This window comes from Scomber scombrus, chromosome 6, assembly GCF_963691925.1.
Source record: "Scomber scombrus chromosome 6, fScoSco1.1, whole genome shotgun sequence".
Classification (NCBI taxonomy): Eukaryota; Metazoa; Chordata; class Actinopteri; order Scombriformes; family Scombridae; genus Scomber; species Scomber scombrus.
Window position 1 is genome coordinate 14315497 of NC_084975.1, and position 21315 is coordinate 14336811.

Sequence of the window (21315 nt, forward strand, 5' to 3'; positions counted from 1 at the left end):
GGGTGGTGTGTGTGTGTGTGTTTTTTTTTTGGGGGGGGGGTTACATTGGAGCTAAATCTGGCCACTTCCAGATGTCTATGTAACCATATAACACCCATGCTAATCTGTATTGAAATCATATATGTTAATGTAAAGACACAGGGTGAACATACTGAAGGTGCATGCACGTTCACGCGAGTCAGTCACTGTTGTATTGTTGCCCTGGGCAGGACCGACAGGGTAACCTACTCACACATCTCCTGTCGACGAAAGCTGCGTTGTCAGTAACCATGGCACCAGCCCAGCTGTGTGCTCAAACACGTGCATCGCGGTTCTTTATTAATCTCAGCATGCCTGCAACTCTCCCGCCTTCATCTGGGTGTGATAATAATAATAATAATAATAATAATAATAATAATAATAATAATAATAATAATAATAATAATAATAATAATAATGACGACGACAACAACAACAACAACAACAACAACAACAATAATAAATAAATAAAAGCAACGTTTTGTGAGACTGTTGAATCTCCTAAAACAATTAATATAAATTTCACATCACATTTCTCCAAAAGAATACAAAGTCAGTCAATTCATAATGTTTTTGGAGACTACACTCATTTTAGTAGTCATAAATGTAAGTAAGCAGTTTCCATCAAAATGTGTTATTACAAATGACAAAAGTTGTATAAATGACTCTATAAACTTAAGCTGATTGTGCGTGACACCTGTTCCTTTCTTATGAACATTAAAGCGGTCAAAAACACTAAAATCTGAGCTGCTGTAATGCTCTCACATGCATTATGATCACATTACTTCTTCCTGTAAGTCATGTGACATTTTCTGGCTGGCAGCATATGGCTCTCTTGTGTAACAGTGCTGACAAAGAACGATCCAATCACTCCCGCTCTCAAATGAAGTGTGACCTCTTCTGCGCTGGCTTTTCATTAACTCATACCTGCTGATCCACCTCTGTACTTTCCCTTTCTTCTCTTAAATGTGACTACAAGTGAAATCATCTCGCAGCCGTATGTTGGAATCCCCCTTTGTATCTTCCTGCCCCCCTTCCCTCCTCTTCCTTTCCTCCACAGTATGCTGCCTGCTCTATATGTGGCACTGGAGCTGCTTTAGGAATCCAGTCCAAATGTTTTCCATATTAGTTCAGAGCCTTCTCTGTTTCCAAATAGCAGCCGATCTGGGCTTATGTTGAGAGGAGGCCTCGGTAGGGAGGGGAAGCAAGGGGGAAAGAGGCAGACAGCAGGCAGGCAGACTCAGCCACCCAAAACAGTACAGTAAAAGTCGTGAGGACAGAGAGGTAAAGAGTTTGAAGACAAGAGGAGAAATAGGGAAGGGACAGAAAGGTTCATCACACAAGAAGGAGGGCAGGAAGATGAGAGATGAAAGCCCAGAGCCAATGGACAGCCATAAGTGCAGAGTCTGTCGCTTTCCTTTGCTCGTCGCCATACTACAGCTGCTGTTGGGGGTGGCCATCACAGCTGTGGCCTTCCTTATGTTGGCCATCAGCCCCTCACTCCTGACCAGGGAGACGCCACACTGGGCTGGGATCATTGTAAGCTCCATCCTTACACTCCAACGTCCTTCTCATATTTGCATGGAACCTCAGTTTCCATTTTCTGATACTTGTGCATGTCCTTCAGCTATATATACCTGTGTGTAATTGTACATACTTGAGGCCTGTTTGCACCTTCTGCAGGATTGGTTGCATGTCCAATCCATCTAGAACATCTGGGCGAATGAGACAAGCCATACCAAACTCAAAGTTGACCTTTGAACACTTAAGTAGCATCTAACCAAATTATTATTTACAACTGTGATGTGCATGCCTGCTTACACCTCATCATCCTTCAGCCCACCATCTGCCTTATCAGGACACATTCACATAAATTGCAGCACACATGCAGTTACTCTATCAAAAAGTTTCATTTTGAATGTAAGCCGTATATTTTAAATACACATGTAATTTCAATAGGCTAAATCACAAGAAATTAAAGAAAATGCATGTAAAACATCTTTTGCATGCAAGATATTGTTTGGAGTTTAACTTGATGCTCCTAAAGTAGTTGAGGTTCAAGAATTAAGAAGACCTGAGGTGTCACTTGAAGTGTTGCAGGTAAAAGCCGTCAAGATCAGTTTAACTCTAACTACTGAAAGCATGTGGAATTTTAGCCATGTAGAAAGACAAGTTGTTGGTTTGCACAAAAGCATTGAAAATAGTTGAATTAAGAGCTGTAGAGTAAGACATGAAAGAAGCTGAAATGTCTCTACAATAAAGCGTAAAAGTGTAAAATTATGTGTAAGAGAGGAAAGGAATTGAAATTAAATTTAAAGAGTAGGAAATAAAAGCTTAAATGTCAGCTGAATTGAAAATGTTATGAAAGCAAGTGAAATTCAAATGTGTTGACAGCTGTCAGATTACATTATGTGTGGAAAGCACTTTTTCAGGAACCAGTATGATTGTGTTAATGCTTTAATCTATTAATCCAAAGACAACGAGCATGAACATTTGTCTCATTTCTAGCAAAACAAAAACAAAAAACAAAAGATAAATTGTATTTATCATCATAGTTTAGAATAAATTTCAAGGTGACATTTTGGTGAGAGGAAAGAAAACTGTTGTTCCTGTTTGGGTCCTATTCAAGCCTATTACAGATGCCATCTGCTCTCGCAAACATCCCTGGACACCAACATCCCGAGTTAGATCCTCACGAGATTCAGCCGAGTGAAAAACACTGAGGTCATCAAGAACTTTCCAGAGAGTCCTGAGTGCTTAAGAACCTGGGAAAAACATTTAAATAAGATGCTGCACGTTAGTCACAAGACTCCAATTGCACTGAAGAGATAGTGTGAGTGTGTCTGTGTGAGAGAGAGAGAGGAGGGAGAGAGAGAGGAGAGAGTAATGTAATCAGATGATAGCTTACTGCTGAATCATGCAATATTAACCGACACCCCTGAAAAACTGGACACAAGATTTTCTAAACCAAGATTATTAATAAATAGCAAACATACTGTAAATCTCATGCTGCATAACAGAAACAAGGTAGAGTGTATTAAAATAATATCATGCTTGCATCACGTCAGGAATGCATGGGTTGAGTTCATTTTTTGTGGTAATGAAAGTCCACAAAACGAGTATTCTATTGAGAAATGGTAAAATATGAGTGAATCTAACTGAACTATGCCAATCACTTTTTTGCGTATTGCAGCTGTGTTTGGTCTCCATCGTGGGCTTCATCCTGTACTGTATCAACTACCTCCCTGATGAGAGGTCATCTATGCAATTCATTGTCAAGGTGAGTCTACACACACCCTGTCATAATGTTTGTAGAAGTTATTTGTGATTAACCCAAATCAGGCTCTCAAATAAACCAATAACACAAATAATAATCCCGTCTGTTCGTAGGGAACTGCAGCAAAAAGAGCTCTGCAGGGATTCCTATGCGTGGATTAGCGCATTCATTAATGTGACTCTAGCGTTTAGCTTAATTAGCCATACAATATATGCAGTCGGAATTTCAATTAAAATTAGTCCACCATTGTTTGGTACTGAGAAGCAGATCATTGAAGGTAGCACCCATTTTCTTGTTGGGCTCATGTGTGCATACCTGGTTTCAAATATGTACATTTGCTTTTAAGAAAGTGTTTCAAGTATTTTGCATGAAGTGGTTCAGTTAATTTGCAACATGGTATTTGAAGAAAGGCAAGATAAAAAGCTAACTCCAAGTGTATGTGTGCTATGTCGTTTTACCACCAGACTCTCTGAATGGCCAAAAACAGGGATTAACTTAATTTACATCTAAATATATAAAGCTGGAAGCTAGTAAATATTGGAATTTGAGTATTTTTGAGTATTCAGAGTGTGAGGATTGTCAAGGAAGCACAACGTCTTGCAGTGACGTAAATACATTTACAACAGTCTTGAGTTCTGGAGGTTCAAGTTACTCCTAAGTGTTATGTTTGTGGTCTTAAGTCTGTTTCCTCCCTTAAAATTTTTTTTTTTATACTGATTACAGAAATAAACCTTAAAAAAATACTCCTTTTAAAACAATGAATATTGTGTGTCCCAGAAAAGCTGCAGTTAGCACCCTGTCTCTTTATTTGGCCCTCAAAACAAATGGTGCTTTAATTTATTAATATCATTAACTCCTTATTAACACCTCAGTAAACTTCTGTCTTCACTATATTCAACGTTTACGTAGGAATTTCTGTCTTTACAGTTGGCTCATTTATTTATTGCAGTTGCCCTTAGCGCAAGGCGAATAACAAGTCGAGGGAGTAGAAAATGGGTTGTAGCTGGAGACGTGAAGTGTTGCTATGTTGTCAGATAATTGTCTTGGCTCTCTGATAACCCTTTCAAATCCGTATTTATTATGTCTAGGAATTCTGTTTCTCAAGCGGAGTTTGTATTCTCACACTAAAAGGTATTCCAGGATACTACATGGACTATAAGCAACTTAGTGTTGACTCCTTTCAGTTTCTACCTGCTAAATCAAGCACATGATGTGCATGGAAACACTTGTTGATGCACTTGCTGTACATACACCTCCCTGTCACCAACCACACTCCAGATTTCACAGCTGTTCCAAAATTAACATAAACGCCATTTCAAATCAAGCACCGCTCATCACTTGCATAATTCCATAAGCAGCATGTAACTGCGAGCGAACACACCAATGAATGAGGGCTCCTGTTATATAAGCGATGGATTAAGATGGTTTAGTGTTATTGAGATTGTGCAATTGCATAAACAACCCAGCGCCTCTGTCACATTTTACAGCTGTATTTTTAGACACATACTCGCACAGGACTTGCACTAAAGGTGGGAAGCTCTGCGGCTGTTGCTGCAGGGCAGTCTTACATGTATGGCGTCTGCTTGGTGTTAAGAGCTGGGCTCCTACTCTGAGGGTCAGACCTTGCCCTGTAGTATTGTGGGTAATCTCTTTGAAATGAACTTGCCATAGGCACTGAGCCAGCATGTCTGTTTCTAGGCTACAGTTTTGGCTCTCTGGGTTAATCATGAGACAACAGACTAAAGCAGGAGCCAGATTTCTAGAGTGAAAAACACACTGAGTGGAAGATAAGAAAATGTTGTTGTTGTTTTTTGAGAGAAGTAAAAGAACACAATCTCACACTTTTTCTCTGCCCTCCACAGTTCCTGTACTTTGTCCTGTGTGCCATTGGCCTGGTCATTTCAGTTGTGGTTATGGCGTTTGCTGGACACCACTACTCACAGGCCAGTAGCTTCAGCTGTGACGAGGTGGAAGAGGCCTGCATGTGCACACTGAACCCAGGGGACCCGATAGCTCGCACCTTCACCTATGAGGGAGTCAGTGACTGTGAGGTGATCAATGGGACGCTCACACTCTACTTCCTGCTCCAGATTGTGCTGAACCTGGTACAAGCGCTCGTCTGTGCTGTTGGTGCCTTCATCATGTGGAAGCACCGCTACCAGGTCTTCTTCACTGGTCTGCAGATTGGCTCTCCCTCCTTCCAGCATTGGCAGAAGGTATAATGTCATGACCATGTCAGGTCGAGATGAAGACATGCCACCTGTGTGATTACATTCTTCAGGACAGGGACATTTGCCTTTTTGTGTGTGCCTATGTGTGTTTTCTTTTATGTCATATTTGTTTTATGTGGTGGTTATATTATAATGGCTTTTTGTACAAATTCTGTATATTATGTAACTTCATACTTCCAGTTGCCACTGTTACGGAAATCCTGAACATAAATAGATGAAAAAAGAGGAAAAAACAACTGGTCTATTTTTGAAAAGCATAACCAATTGCTCTTGTGACATACAGTGTATGTAACACAAGACAATTTATGAGCACAGAATCGACCACAAAACTCTACATGGTCTCTCAAAATTTCCTTTAGTTTGAGCTACTGAGATTTAATAATCATGATCATTTTTCTTCAGTGATGCTTTAGGTGGCACACTGAATCACTGTGTTATCAAATTATGGTTCACAAATGTTAAATGACACTGCCTCAAGTTTTTGAAAACAGCTTTCACACAGTAAAAAGATCACACATTGATGAATACAGAAGCCAAAATCAGTGCAAAATCTACTTTAATCTGAATTATACAAAAAAAGAGCACATGCTTTATTAGTGTATTGCTTTACAACCAGAAAATTGCATTGTATGAAGCTTTTAACTATATATTCTTTGCCACTAGCTGCTGTTGCAAAAACAGAACTTTAAAAAAAGCTGATGAATAACCTACTTTGTTTCATTTGCTGCTCTTTAATCTTATGCAGATTTGTGTGTATTTTGTTTAAGGTCCTTGATGGAAAACAAAAGCAAAGTATTAAAAACCCTGTAATTCTTCAAAAAGTCTAATTACATGCACCAAAAACTGTTTAAGACAACCTGGGCAGAGTACACTTCATGAGACTGGATTCTAGACTGGGGCTCCGAACTGGGCTGTGGCTTGCGAAGGTGGATGCCAGGCCACTAGCCAGCATGACTCAAACAGCCTGTAGGAGTCAAACTACTGCAGCCACAGAAGGGAGGGGGAATGGGCTGTGGGGTGAGAAAAGGGGGACTCAGACAGGCAGCTGGACTGTAGCAACTAAATCATCTCAGTATATTTACAGAATGAGGAAAGCCATGAAACAACCATGTTTCTTGTAGGTTTACTTTTCTTTTTTTTTTTTTTAAACAAGCTTGACATGCGCAGCCTTATGAAGGCTTTCAGTTAAATTTTATTCTTACCCTGCTCAGGCGCTGGCAGCAGTCACCTACAGTCTAACATGCTGAGCAGGGAATGGTGAACGTGAGGCAATTTCCGTTGCGAATTAGGTGGCACATGTACTCTGAGGGAGGCTGTAATAAGGGTGCAGTGTAACATCTACTTTGTCAATGATGGGGGAAAAAAAGGTTGATTGACTGGGGATTATAAATATGACTTATTTTTCACATAAGCCTTACATGTCTCGATTAGGAACTGGGCGTTTCATCTGGATAAAGATGCTAATAAGTGAATTTTCTCTTTCATGAATGTCATATTGTTTCTGGTTACAAATACACATTTTGTGTCAGTTATGTGCAGTTTTCTTTTCTTTTTTTTGTCACCACACATATACAGAAGCAGCCAAATCATACCAAGAACGTCAGTCATACTCAAATGAATGGATTTGCTTCTGCAATTAATTGCATTATTATTAGTAAAGACTGAAAGCTGAACACAAAGAGAACATCTCTATCTTTGCATTCTCCAAGACATGACCATTTTTAAGATGCTCAAACGCAATATACTGTATGTAAACAGTATGTAGTTCAGCATTTCCATCAAAATTTATGGGAAAATATAAATTGTAATAATTCTCAAAGTAAAGACTGAATCCAAAAGTATGACACATTTTTTGGGTGGTGACTTCAACATTGCTTAAGATGGTTGTTTACATTGTTGGCCTCCAAGTGCAAACAATTCTTCAGTTTTTTATCTGTTGCTATTAATAAAAAAAGCCCCATTTGACAGATACATGGAGAAAAACGTTAGACTTTATGAATGGAATAATAGAACGTGCACTCAGGGCACAAAATTAGCACCAACCACCAGCCAAATGCTGGTAAAATATGCAAATGGCTGGTAGATTTCCTTCAATCATCAGCCAATAAAAACAATGGTAATCTATTGAGTCAATTTGAATATCCACTAGCCATTTGGCCAGTGGAAAAAAAGTTAATTTTGCACCCTGCGTGCACTTCTATGTCACACAGATTATTGGTTATTATTTGATTGTCCACTAACTCCACCAACGGACCATAGAGCTGTGTTGTTCCAAGTTTATTTTAGGTCTAACACTATTCATTAAGAGGCTCTTATTGGAAATGCAAACATGATTTAGTGATGAGGAGGTCCAAAAACTGATCAAATGATTCTGGAAGGCTGTAATTGACAAATGCTTTTTCAGATACTGGGGGCTTTTTAAATTTGAGGTGACCCAATATTTGACAGAGCATGGGTCCTTTTTGTCTAAATCTAGGAAAATTGAAGAAAGAGAGGTAATTACTAGAATAACTGCTCTCACTGAAATTACACCAGAAAAATTATCAGAAAATGATATACAGGATTTCATTTAAAAAAAGAAAGAAAGTGGAGGAATCTTTTGTGAAGTGGAGGAGAAAATGGTTGGAAGAAGGGGAGCAAAACACTACCTATTGTAACACATTTTTCAAAAAATTCGATATCAATTGAGTTATTACTGATGATTCCTATTTGATAGCTAATTACTGTTTCACATTTTATGTATTTTTTTAAATGTACATGTCATAGTCTAATGAGACTGCAACTAACCATTTTTTTTACTATATCTAAGTCAATTAAAAATGACCAAAAAAATGATAGCCCAATAGCTTCAGATAAAATCCTGTTTGCCATTCATAAATCACCAGGGTTGACAGCTTCTGAATTTTAAATTGCTTTTGCAGAGCAACTAATCCACTCCCCCCATAATGTGTTTATAGACAGCACTGAAAATCAAACTCTTTCTCCCATTTTATTTCATGAACTTTTAACTCTATTTCCAAAGCCTAGGAAAGATCTGCTTTGCATTGAGATGACAGCCAATTCACTTTCTTAACAATGATTACAATGGTAATTTTTGCAGTGATGATATGTTTTGTATGTATGATTGTTTGTTTCTTGATTTCTGGAAGGTATTTGACAAAGTCAAACACAACTTTTTCTGGCCATGGAAAAAATCTGGGTCTGGTGCTTACTTTTGTGCAGCTATCAGGACCCTGTATATGAATGCAAATTGTTTAGGTAAAAAGTATGCAGGCACCTCTCTACACACTATACTTCTATACTTCATAACAGCTGAAAATGAGATCATTATTAGTCAGCTGCCTGATGACACCACTTATTTTTTAAAAGTTGCTTCACAGGTTTAAGTTGCCATTGCTACATAAAAGACACTTTCTCATTCCTCGGGGCTCTGTTGAAACATCAGTCGCTGCCCACCCTCAAAAATTGTAATGTTCCATTTTTGTTTTACTTTTCTGTGAAACACTCAGTCACAAATGAATTAACAGACTGCATGGATGCAGGCAGAGCATTCCAGAGTTTAGGTGTTACAGCCTCTAAAGCCCGATCACCACAGGTCTTTAGGTGGCTGCGTGGAACAGAGAGCAGATTTTGCGTGTGTGACCAAAGGGAGCGAGCTAATGAGTAGTGGTGTAAGAGGTCTGACCATGTAATGCTTTGAAGGTGAGAATGAGGATCTTAAATTGTATTCTAAATGCTACTGGAAGCCAATGGGGAGTTTTTAAAACAGGGGTTATATGAACCCGTCTATGTGATCTGGTGAGAAGTCTTGCTGTAGCATTTTGGACTGTTTGAAGATGATCAAGGGCAGAAATACTCAGAGAGGAAAATAGTGAGATGAAAGTGTGGATAAGCATCTCTAGCTCAGTCTTAGAAACTATAAAAGAAAAAAAAAACTATAGATCTTAATTTACTGATGTTTCTCAATTGCAAAAAACAGGATCGGGTCAGCTGCTTAACATGGGTGTCAAATGATGTGTATTGGTCAAATGTTACTCCTAGATTATGCAGACTGGATTGGGCAGTGGATGAAAGAGATCTCAAATATTTCATAATGACAGGGACATCCTTCTCTGGTGCAAAACCCAGAACCTCAGTCTTTTCAACACTGAGCTGAATTTTTTTTGCCAGTTTTTAATGGCGTTAAGACAGTCAAGAAGCTTTGTTAGCCTCACTGGATTTAAATGAAAGGTGGATTTGTATGTCATCTGCATAAAAATGTTGATCCACATCCAATCTGCTCTTCTGCTCCTTAACAATACTTTCAAGATAAATTTGGTTAACAGGTGCAACTTCCATTTTGAAATGTATTCCCAAGTACTTATTCTCAAAACTTCTTAGCTCTGAGTTCTTAAATTTATTTTACTTTGCAGGTACAATGCTGAAAAAAAATCCCCTTAAAATTGTCAAATTTTCACAAACAAATGCTCCTTTCCTGGTCTTTAATTTATAAACATACTTGTTTCCCACACAGATACTACCTCTGGATCAATAGAGATATAATATCCAAACATAAATTATTGTTGGAAAACTGGTTTGTCCATGGAATTTATCTGGTTAATCATCTCCTCAATCCTAGTGGTGTATTAATGTCATGCTCTGAACGTCTAGACAAGTATGGTAATGCTATACCACAGAGGGAATATGCTTTAGTTTTTGATGCAGTTCCTTCTGGTTTCGTAATGCTCCTTAGAAAACTCAGTAACATCCGTCTCTGTGCTTATCTCAAGGAGAAATAGCCTCTGTTCCAAATGTAGTTTCTTACTGGAATAACTTTACGTCAGACCTAAACTAGAAGAAAATCTGGTGTTTACCTTCTAAATAATCTGACTATAAATAAGGTTAAGGGAGTGACTTTTAAAACGATTCATCATTTTTATCCCCCCCCTCCCAAAGTTATGTCTACAAAGAAATAAAAAGAACATGGATGGATGTGGATTGCTCACTTTGGCAACTAGTTCCGGAAGATTTATGTTATTTATTTTGGTCCCCACTCTTGTATTTTTTAGCATGATGTCTGTATATATATTCCCAATATATTTATTCTGAATGTTTCCTTTCCTATAAAAATGTGGCTTTTTAACTTCCACTTCTACAACAGCAAATCAATACTATATCATCAATTTAAATGTATTATTTGCTAAATCAGTTTTTCAACCATAAACCATGTTTTTTTGTTTTTGAAAATGAAATCAAGCAACACATTACAACAATCCTTCATTCTAACATTAGGAAAGCTGCTAAAACTGTAAATGTATGTAACCTGTATAACATTTTTGTTATCTGAATTATCATTTGTTTCAGTGTTTGGTCCACTGGCTTTATCTGTTCATCTGTATTCTCTCTCTGATTTTTTGAGTGATGATGGAGCTCTGTTGGATAACAGTTTGCAATATTAATGTGAAAACCAACAAGTTCTTTTATTCTGCATGAAATTATGCATTTCACATATAACCTCACACTGTATGTACTGCAGCTGCATGTACAGTAATGGATGACAGACGAGTGTTTTTCCGTGTTGTGTTATGGTGTCAATGCATCATGTGACAACCAAGGCTCAATCTTGCACCCAGATACAGGAAGTCACATGCCAGTCATCATGGGGGCATGTTTATTTATAAAAATGACAGCAAGGAGGGACCTTCCGCCCTCTTCTTCCTGCTCAGTGATAACTTTCTGTGTGGTCAATTGATCTTCCAGAGCAAAACCTCTGAGTGGTATCTGATTCTGGTGGCCACTGACACTGCTGTGAGTCTATAGAGGAGAGAGCAGAGGAAAGAAGATCAACATGTGTATTGACACAAATGACAACAACGTTCACAGAAACTTAACAACATACTGGACTCTCATTCAATATTTTAACAATGCAGTTGATAATCTCTCTCTGGAGTATATGTTGTTGATATCTGGTTAAATATTTAATTTAGTTTTAATTTATAGTTTAAATGTGTTATTGTGAGATGTCAGTTTGGTCTGAAACTGAAAATGCCTGCCTCACTCCAAGTGGACAAACCACTGCTTCCAGCCAGAGTTTGGGACGTTGCCTTGCATTTATTGACTTTCTCTGGGTGTTTTTCTCCCTCTCACTATTAAATACACACCAGTTAAGCACGTGAATTTAAACTGTGGCTCGCAAAGAGATGACATTTTTCCTCACGTGCATTTAAAAGGTTCAGTGTGTTCTGAGAGGATGAGGATGAAATGTAATCGACCCTCCTATTTTCCTAAGCTGATTTTTCCCAAGTGATTTAAAAAGTTCTTTGGTAAGTGGACACCAAAGTTAAATGCTTTCTCTTCCTGGTCCAAACATAAATCTCTGCTGATAAACATGATCTGTTTAGGAAGTGATGCAGATCTGAGCAGTGGATGTTTGTTTGGTGTCACACGATGGCAATAAGACTTTGCCAGACAGTAATGATAGTCCTAGTATTACTATCTCCCCTCCCCTCCCTCTCTGAGTCCAATACATTCCAGTAATGCTGCACTTCACCCTTCTTGTCTACGCAGTGACAGCTGCTCACCATTATGGCACTGCGTGAGCTAATTTTAATGGCTGTCACAGGCAGCAGGAGCAAATGCAGGCCTGCCAGCGTAAACAGCGGACTGGAGCCAAGATGGATGGGCTTCTCTGTAGAGGGTAAATGACAGGACAGGATAGAAGACCAGTTGAGGCCTTTTTGGGATTCTTATATATTATCTCAAATGTGTTACACAAGCGCAAACATGCAGATAATCAACCAGCCTACAGCTTTGAATAATCAATTTCCACAAGTGATGCTAAATTACCAACATTGTGGATGGATATGTGGTGACCATTCCCTAATACTTGTGAAGGAATTCATTATTTCACAAATAAAAATAAGGCTTGGAAAAGACAGAAGAACTCAATACAGTATCTGCAGAAGACTACTTTCCACATCTGCTGGTCTAATCTGTATTTTAATTACTTCATTCAATGTTAAAGAGTATTAAACTCTCATGAGGTGGACTGATGTGAGAACAAAGGTTAAATTCCAGAGTCTGGTTCAGATTCTCTGTGCATTTTATCACCAGCAGTATTAATTAGCTGCAACGAAATATCAAGATGAGCACAACAAAAGCATTACAGTGACAGCATGCACAATATATCTATGAACTCTGCTTTTAATATTAGATGACTACCCGTGCTTCATGAGCTGAAATACAATCCTGTGGACTTGTCCACTTCATGGACAAGTCCAAGTGTGAGTGAGTGAGTGTGTGTGTGTGTGTGTGTGTGTGTGTGTGTGTGTGTGTGTGTGTGTGTGTGTGTGTGTGTGTGTGTGTGTGTGTGTGTGTGTGTGTGTGTGTGTGTGTGTGTGTGTGTGTGGGCTGGTATGGGGTCAGGGTGAGTGTTGGATAGTACCCAGTCATCCCCAACAACAACAACAAGGACTGAGGCTAGCTGCAGACTAAAAACCACGCCAGTTAGTCTTGTTACAAATTTATTACAACATCTGACCACATAAAATACATTTTTCTATACACTTTGTTTAAGCAAAAAGTGTCAAAGTAGTTTTCATCAGGTGCATGCACTCATACTTTGCCTTTAGTATGTGCAAGTTTAAAAACACAAGTTCAGACCTAAGAGACTAGTACAAGAGACTAGTGAGAATGATTTACACACAAAAAATTAAGAAACAGTAGAAGATGAAGATAGCAAATACAGTAAATATTACATTATTAACTGACATCTCTAAGGAAATGAGGATGTTCATATTGTAACAAGGAACTGTAAGCATACCATCTCCAGTCCATACTACATTATGTACCAATATTAGATTTAGACATAAAATAATTTTCAAGTAAGTTCTGCACACATGTAATCATTATTTTTATTCACATTTCTGTTACTTATATACTCTGTAGAAATCTGTAAAAAGGCAACTGAAATGGTGCAGTGAAAGCATTTTTAAACAGAGTACGAAGCATGCGGAAATAATACCCAAAACTAACTAATGTCTCCAGTTACAGGCTTAACTTTTTCCCTTTTTTCTTTTAAAAAAGTGCACTTTCAGCTATTGCAATGTACTGTTTATAAAACTTAATGAGTGAGGCAGCATGATTCCTTTTCCAAAATGCAAAAATAATACTCCAGTTATGAACAACACATTTTCTTATAAATTCAAGCAGAAATCTAAAAGGTAAAGGGGAGAATACTTAATATTAGTGGACACACTCTTCCCCAGGGGGCCAATCAGTGATGAAAACATCCCCAACTTCTCAGTTGACAGCCAATCACTGATCTCTGTGAAAGCGGTCTGTCCGCTCACTGACACATCAACACTGAGACAGTCAAGGAATCACGCCAAAGTGAAGGCTATCCACAGACTTAACAGCACTTCTTCATGAACCTTACCTTAACATTTTCTTGACCTCGATCTGGCACACTAACACTACACTGGCAGATGTGTGCCATGCCTGGCCAATCATTCACAGAGCGAGTCCCACTGCATACCAGAGTGTGCGCAGACAGCCTGTAAAGTGTGCTCGTAATGGCTGAGTGAGCTCATAAAGCACAGGTTGTATCATATAAGGCAGTGTTTGTATCATAGAAAAGGCACTATGTCAAAAATTACATGTCAGCAGCTGCTGACCTCTTGCAATTTTACATTAGTAACTGTAGGTGTACATCTAAGCACATATCTTGTTCTTAAGGCTGGAGTTTATGTGTGTCTGCTTTTCTATCTAGTTCATACTGCGAGCCTGCAGTTGAGAGGCTGGTTTTTGTGTCCCGTTTTAGCCTTGAGTCCCTCAATGAGCTGGGATGTGATGGTTTGGCTGAGGAGGACCCAAGAATCCAAGCCTCTGCTTGTTCTTCCTCTGCTCCGTCATCTGTGGAGGAGACAGAGAAATAAAAACATCAACCTTTGCATCGAGCATACACATGATCTCCAAACTTATATTTGTGCTGTTACTGTTCTAATAGGCACTTTATTATGCAAAACAAAATGTTCCCACTATGTTCATAATTGCATTCCAGAGGGGAACGTTTATGTATTTGAACTTGGAGTGTAGGTAAAATGACTTTGTAAATCTCTACTCCAAGAGCGAGTAAATTTATTTAGACAAAACAAAATGACTCATTGGCTCATTACTTTAGAAATGAATCTGGATTAGCTGATGCATGTTAAAAATACTGAATAGCACAACCAGACTTTTTGAATTACTAATTTCAAACTCAGCAAACAAGTATTCTGTAACAGTTTGGTATTCATTTTAAATTTCCGTTTCAACATTTGACTTAGACATTATAAAAGAGATAAATCCTCTCCATAGTTGTATGCAAATTGCTTTGTACAGCACTGATGTTATGACTGGAAACCAAAGTGTCCTGTGGAAACTTTAGAGGACACCATCACGTGGGGGCCTATTATTGTGCAGAAGTGTGACCTGCACGTTGGATGTAAGAGTGGGGGGGATTTCATGAATCAGAAGCGCCTGATTTCTCACAGCCATTACATTTGCAATGGTTTCAGCATTGACGTCACATACAGTATGAAGGCCAGTAGCTCTGTAAACCATGAACTGTGCATGCAGATTACAGGAAACTGTGTTCATGGTGCAGAACTGTGAAACCCACAAAAACACAGAGTGCACGCACACACATACACACACTGTGATATATAAAGAGGGTCAAGCACAGGTTGTAATAAGGGAGGAGCTGCACGAGCTTCCTACCAATCAGAAACACTGAGACCTGCAGGCCTCCCCTCGTGACTGCAGAGCTGTGATTGGGCCTCACCTAATTTAGTGCAATTACACTCACTTCATGAAGTGTTTTCCAAATGTCTTGTTCATAATAAAGGTGGAGTGAAATTCTTGACTAACCCAATGACTCCAGATGAGTCAGTATTGATCAATGTAAACCTAGATGAGAATAAGATAGCCTGTAGTTGACCCAAGATGCAGATTCAGAGATAAGGCTCTTGCTCAAGGGCACCACAACAGCACACAAACTTGTTTGTTAAAGGGGTTCGACATAGGATGCTGGTCAGCAGGGAGTTGTTACAGACTTTACTGCTTGCTGAGGTCGACATAGGTTGTTGTTTTGTTTATTGGAGTGTGATCCTCCCCCAGCAGGAGCTGTTTTCACACATCTGGCAGAAGAGGAACAAGGACAGGCCTGTGACTGGAATCACATGCATGGGAGGCAGGTGATAAGAGTGAACAGTCACACTGCAGCAGCAGAGCTAGTCATCCAAACAGCCAGAGGCTCACTGGAGGCTCTCAGTTGCGTTGATTGCTGACGTGATAGTCACCTGTCGTGCTGCGTTCAGGAGCATCAAAGGTCTGATAGAATCCATCAAGACTGCTCAGTGCAGAGATATATAGAGCAAAATGAGACTGCTGATGCTTCCTCTTACATGTGACCTCTTGCCCCGCGGGTGTTTTGAGGTGAAAGGAGTCACAAGGTCAGCTAGCACGTGGAGTGCATAGTTGTTTAAACAGCATACAGCTAAAAACAATGTTTTACAATTTTTCTTAAAAACAGGAAACTTTTGCTTAATGTTATGAGTTAGTCATGCAGTTTAGACTATCACAGTGCTCATATCAGAGTTTTTCTCACAACAGTATGAAAGCGGCCTGAAATGTCACTCTACCTGTTCTTTGAGCTCAGCCAGCTGGCCAGAGAGCTGAGATACCAGAGTGACAGTGCTGTCCAGTTTCTCCTGCAGAGAGCGCATCTCATTCTGCTCGTTGTCTCCCTCGCTGCTCACCAGAGACATGGCTCTCATTCGGGGAAACCACTCCAGGTTCTTTTCCTGGGAGACCAAAGGGGGAAATAGAATATGAGAGAAGTAGTGAGAGGTTAAAGGCATAAAAAGCTGAAATAAAGCTGACTCAGTAGGTCAGAGAGACAACAGCAACAGTATGTTGGCTCAGACAATGACAAGCAGGATTTGCATAGACATGCGGGGAGCATTACAGTGCTAAAGCCAGACTGCAGGAGGAGAGTAAACAGAGAGGTATTGGTAACAGGAGAAGGGCGTGAAGGTTTAATATTAATCATTCCATCAGAATGGAAGCTGCTCTCTGCTTTGCGCTTGACAGTGTAACATTTTTTTAACCAGCACTGCTATCTCTTGGATACTGCAGAAAGCAATTATACACCAAATGAACAGTAACTGGCATTTCAATTCTCACCCACTCCATAAACACACTGTTGATGTGGGGATGAGTCACTGTCGTCTATCAAGAACACAACTGGGAGTCTAGTGTTATATTGTGTATCTGCGTGTGTGTGTGTGTGTGTGTGTGTGTGTGTGTGTGTGTGTGTGTGTGTGTGTGTATGCTCATATGCAAAACAGACATATAATTTATTATCTGTTTTTCCAACAGTGCAGTGGACAGAGCAAACCATCTGCAGTAACGACATGAGAAAACAGGGAGCAAAATGAACCTATAGCATTATGTAATGGACTTAAGTGTGTCTGTGTTTGTGTGGGTGTGTTTACTGTTGGTGTGCATCTGTATGGTTGTGTACATAGCACGATATGAGCAAGAGTGTGTGTTTTACAACACGCATGTCCCTGAAAGTGAGACAAACCGCCATCAGCTGATCTTATGTAATATTCCTTTGCCAGTTCTTCTGATAAAAATTACTTAAAAGGTGCTGAGAGTGGGATTTGACTGGCACCACAGTAAGTCCAGTAGGAGGAGTGAGGTATTCTCCCACCTACTCTTATATAAGAGCAGACTTCAGGGAGAAAAAGACTGATCAGACTGTAAGACGCTGAGGACAGAGAGGAGCGCATGAGAAGAGTGGAGTCTGAAGATGCAGAGGAATGTGGAGTGTGTGGGTTATTTGTTGTTGTTTCTTTACTTAATGAGTTTATCACACTTTGTTGAGTGGGACATTAATGGCTGTGATATCATGGGATTTCTGCTCCAAAGTTTGAAAACAATACTAATATACTTTTGTCACCTATTCTATCATTCATCATTAGACAACCATTATTACATGATGACCAGTAAGACATCTTTGCTTTAATTCTATATATATTAAAAGTAAAAGTAAAAGTAAATAAAATTGTTCCAAATTTATGACATATTTTGCTGTTTTTATAAAACAGACATTTAGGCCTGTGATTCATTTCATGGCATTACACAACTAACAATAATCAAAACAATCATTTTAGGTCAGAGCAAAAGCATTACGGTCTGTGAAGCCATAATTCTCATTACACACCATACAAAAACACTGCTGAATAGGTGGGAAAGGGAAGCATTGCCAATATCAAATATTCCCCACTAGTCGCAAAATACATGTCATTCTTGAACTGAGGATGATGACAAAGAAAATTACAAGATAGGTTCATCATTTTTCAAGCCTTTCTTAAAACAATAGTCATTGAAACATTGAAACAGGTTGTAATCATTACCTCTGTTCATATTGATGATTAGAAGATGCCCTCCAAGTGTGCTTTCAATGTAATTGATGGGGGACAAAGTGTTCATATGGGGACCTGACTGTTTTTCAGGACAGACTTGAAAAAATGTGAACCAGTCTATTAAGGTCATGTTGTTACATGAAGGGTTTATCCTCTGTACAGGTCATCTCAGACTCAGATGTATATTGTCTTATCATATTAACAATTTTAACATTAGCACATTAATCAGTAGCGATTTAGATATGGGCAATATGGGCAGCCGCCCAGGGCAGTATATTGCCGGGGGAGGCACGGGGCACATGCACCAAAAAAAAACAACAACAAAAAAACAGTCTGTTTTCTTTCGGTCATTTGCATTGTCAATGATATAATGTCACTGTGGATGGGGCCCTTTGGATGGGGCCATTGTCATCCTAGAAGAGACTAGGATAGAAATGTTTCATCATAGGATAAACGTGATCATTCAGAACAACATTTGCAGTGACTCTTCCATATAAAGGGACAAGTGGATCCAAACTATGCCAGCAAAATGGCCTCCACAGCATAACAGAGCCACCAGATCCCCTCATCACAGGGGTCAAGCATTCAAACCTGTACAGGTTTTTCTTTAATTTATCCCATGTTTGTAGCTTAAGGTAGCTAGCTAAAAGAGAAAGAAACACTGGGAAGTGTGGAAGTTAATGTAAAACTACAAATTTTACTTTAACTGAGTATCTTTTTATCTACTTGCGTGTACATCCTACTGTAAGTAGGTTAGGATTGTTATTGTCAGGATGCCACATTGGTCTTTTTACAGTTATCATATTTAACAAAGTGTATCTTTATCAGATTACTGCATAAAGATATACATTACCTCTTTATCTAACTTGTATTATAGTAATCCTCTACTTCAAAATGTTCTACTCTGAACAACATTAAAGTTAGCTATCAGTACTCTTGAATATAATACTTTTTCATCCCTGATTACAGGAGAAGCAGTTAGACTGATTAAGTATGACTGCTGAGCTACACATTATGAATCAAGTCTTTCTATAAGAGCTTGCCTGGGAATCTTGGGCTAATTTGGACCTTTGGCGTTGAGGCGTTGAATGAATAGAATAGTTTTCTTTCTTACAGCTTGGAGGACACAGCAAAGGTTCTGTGAGCTCAAACACAAAGCTTCAACATCTCTGACACTGAGGGCTATCTGATGCTCGTTTAATAAAGTCATCCATAACTGATGGATTAAGTAACCTCAAAGATTTAAAAAGAGACAGTACTAGGGATGAATACAGTATCTGGTTTGAATGTACAATTGCTCATGTCGGTTGAAGCATCATCTCTAAATTAATGTAATAAAATTAAAGTGTGACTGTATAGAATTCTGAACTGCCCCATTCTTAACTTGTTGCTCTTCATTGGATTGTACAGTAGTCCACTGTGTGTTGTACCATCTGAATGAGTCAGCTTTAGTGTTGCTTCAGTGATCAATTTAAACACCTCAGTGAGCATGAATTTACAGACATTCATGTGCTTCTCACTCTGCTGCCGCCACCATACTGCTAGTGTTTTTCACCACGTACTGCACTTCAACTGAACAGAAACGCTACAACAACAAAAAACAAAAAAAAGTCTGATCGCTGCTGCACACAGGCTGTGGGAACAACCTCAGATGTTTCCAATGTTAGACAAAGGCCAGTGAGGCTACAATTAGCAGTCTGGTCTCTATTTGTCTACGTTACCGTCTAGCTTAAAAATTCTCCCCAAAATGTATTTAATAATGATGTTTTAAAATAAAAGGAAATGCAACTGTTTGACATTATTATAATCCCTTTTCTGACATATTGTAAATTAAAACACATCTTATAATTTTGATATAGTAGTTAATTTACGTATAAGACAAGCTCTAAACATGGTCTAAATGGTACATATAAAGGTAATATAAAAGAGTGCAGGAATAATAATAGTAATAATAATGATAGCTAGTAATATATAACCACAGCTGATCAACAGAAAATGCATCCATTCATCAAAGAAAAATTCAAACATTTGATGATTACAGTTTCTGAAATGTGAAGATTTAGTTGTTTTTCTCCTTTTTATATACAATTTTAATTTTAATTTTATATTTTTAAGATATCTGAAGACACCACAATGCACTGTAATAACTTTAAGCAGGCAATTGTTATTATTGTATATATTGGACTTGGTATAGAGTGGACTTCATTATTCATAAATTATTGAAGGAATAATCATTAAATGTATTTATTATGAAATAGGGTGTGTTGTGCTCTGGATATTCCTAAAGGAAAATGCTACCATGTTTTATTAAAATCACATGAAACATCACTGTTGCTCTTTGCATTTTGGGTTGCACTCTGTCCACAGTGATATAGATTATTTATCTTGTATGCAGTACTGCACTTTGGTCAGGAATTTAAACTAAAAATAACAAAGTTCCAGCTGTTGAATGACGTAGTGCTACAACTCATATAATCAACAACCACAAAGATAGAGAGTTGAGAGACAACGACAGCACACGTAAACAGAGAGTGTACCAGATGAGTGGAAACATAGTATCACGTTCTACAGTTACCACACACACACACACACCCACACCCACACACACACACACACACACACACACACACACACACACACACACACACACACACACCCACACACCTTTGGCGTAGCTGTTTTTTAAAATGAGAGCTATAATCCAACAACTCGTGAGACAAAGTTTGACTTCTGCCCTCACTTTACCGCACAAGTGCAGGGTCCTGTTCTATTCAGCGTTGCTTTTGTTACAGACAGCATGACACATGTGTGTTGTTAAGTAAATGAAGGGTTCATGATGTGATGGCAACTCTGTATGTGTGTGTGTATGTGTGAGAGAGAGAGAGAAAGGGACAGGAGAGCACGTGCCAGGCAGGCTGAGCTATTAGCAGGCCACTTGAGATGGGTTATGTAACAGCGTTGTGGCTGCTGCAGTACCTGCTAGGCCTGTAGTCGCTGTCATAATTTCACACACAAACACCCGCGCACAGATTCACATCGCATGCACAGCACACCATCAGACAGTGTAACACGATCCTATTCTGCTGCTTACCACCACATCACTCTATCCTACCCAACCACATGCACTCATTTTGAAAGTCAGATTCCGTGTGTGAGTCTGTTCATGCATGCATGTGTGTGTTTGAGGTCATCATGTTTCAGTTCTTTTCCAACATGTGGGCAGGAGGTCATAGTTTTAATTAGCCAAGTAGCTTCATGTTGAATTGTTGGCCCAAAAACTGTAGTGCAGTAGTGCAGGAGATTAGGATAAAAATGGACTTTAACGTGTGGAGCCCCA

General features: G+C 38.9%; 2 protein-coding genes across 2 annotated transcripts in view; one reads left to right on the top strand and one right to left on the bottom strand.

The window, feature by feature from the left end:
* Positions 1-269: 269 nt before the first annotated feature.
* On the top strand, positions 270-7054 carry sspn (sarcospan (Kras oncogene-associated gene)). The gene is made up of 4 exons (XM_062421482.1): positions 270-358; positions 1299-1557; positions 3212-3298; positions 5158-7054. The coding sequence occupies exons 1-4, from the start codon at positions 270-272 to the stop codon at positions 5515-5517; spliced, it is 795 nt and encodes a 264-aa protein (XP_062277466.1). The 3' UTR covers positions 5518-7054.
* Positions 7055-13015: 5961 nt separating this feature from the next.
* The window catches only part of itpr2 (inositol 1,4,5-trisphosphate receptor, type 2), a 54822-nt gene continuing 46522 nt past the window's right edge, over positions 13016-21315 (bottom strand). The window contains exons 56-57 of the mRNA XM_062420030.1: positions 16188-16349; positions 13016-14418 (exon numbers count right to left, since the gene is read on the bottom strand). Coding sequence (XP_062276014.1) covers positions 14338-14418; positions 16188-16349 — 243 coding nt within the window. The 3' untranslated portion in view covers positions 13016-14337. The remainder of the gene's footprint in view (positions 14419-16187; positions 16350-21315) is intronic.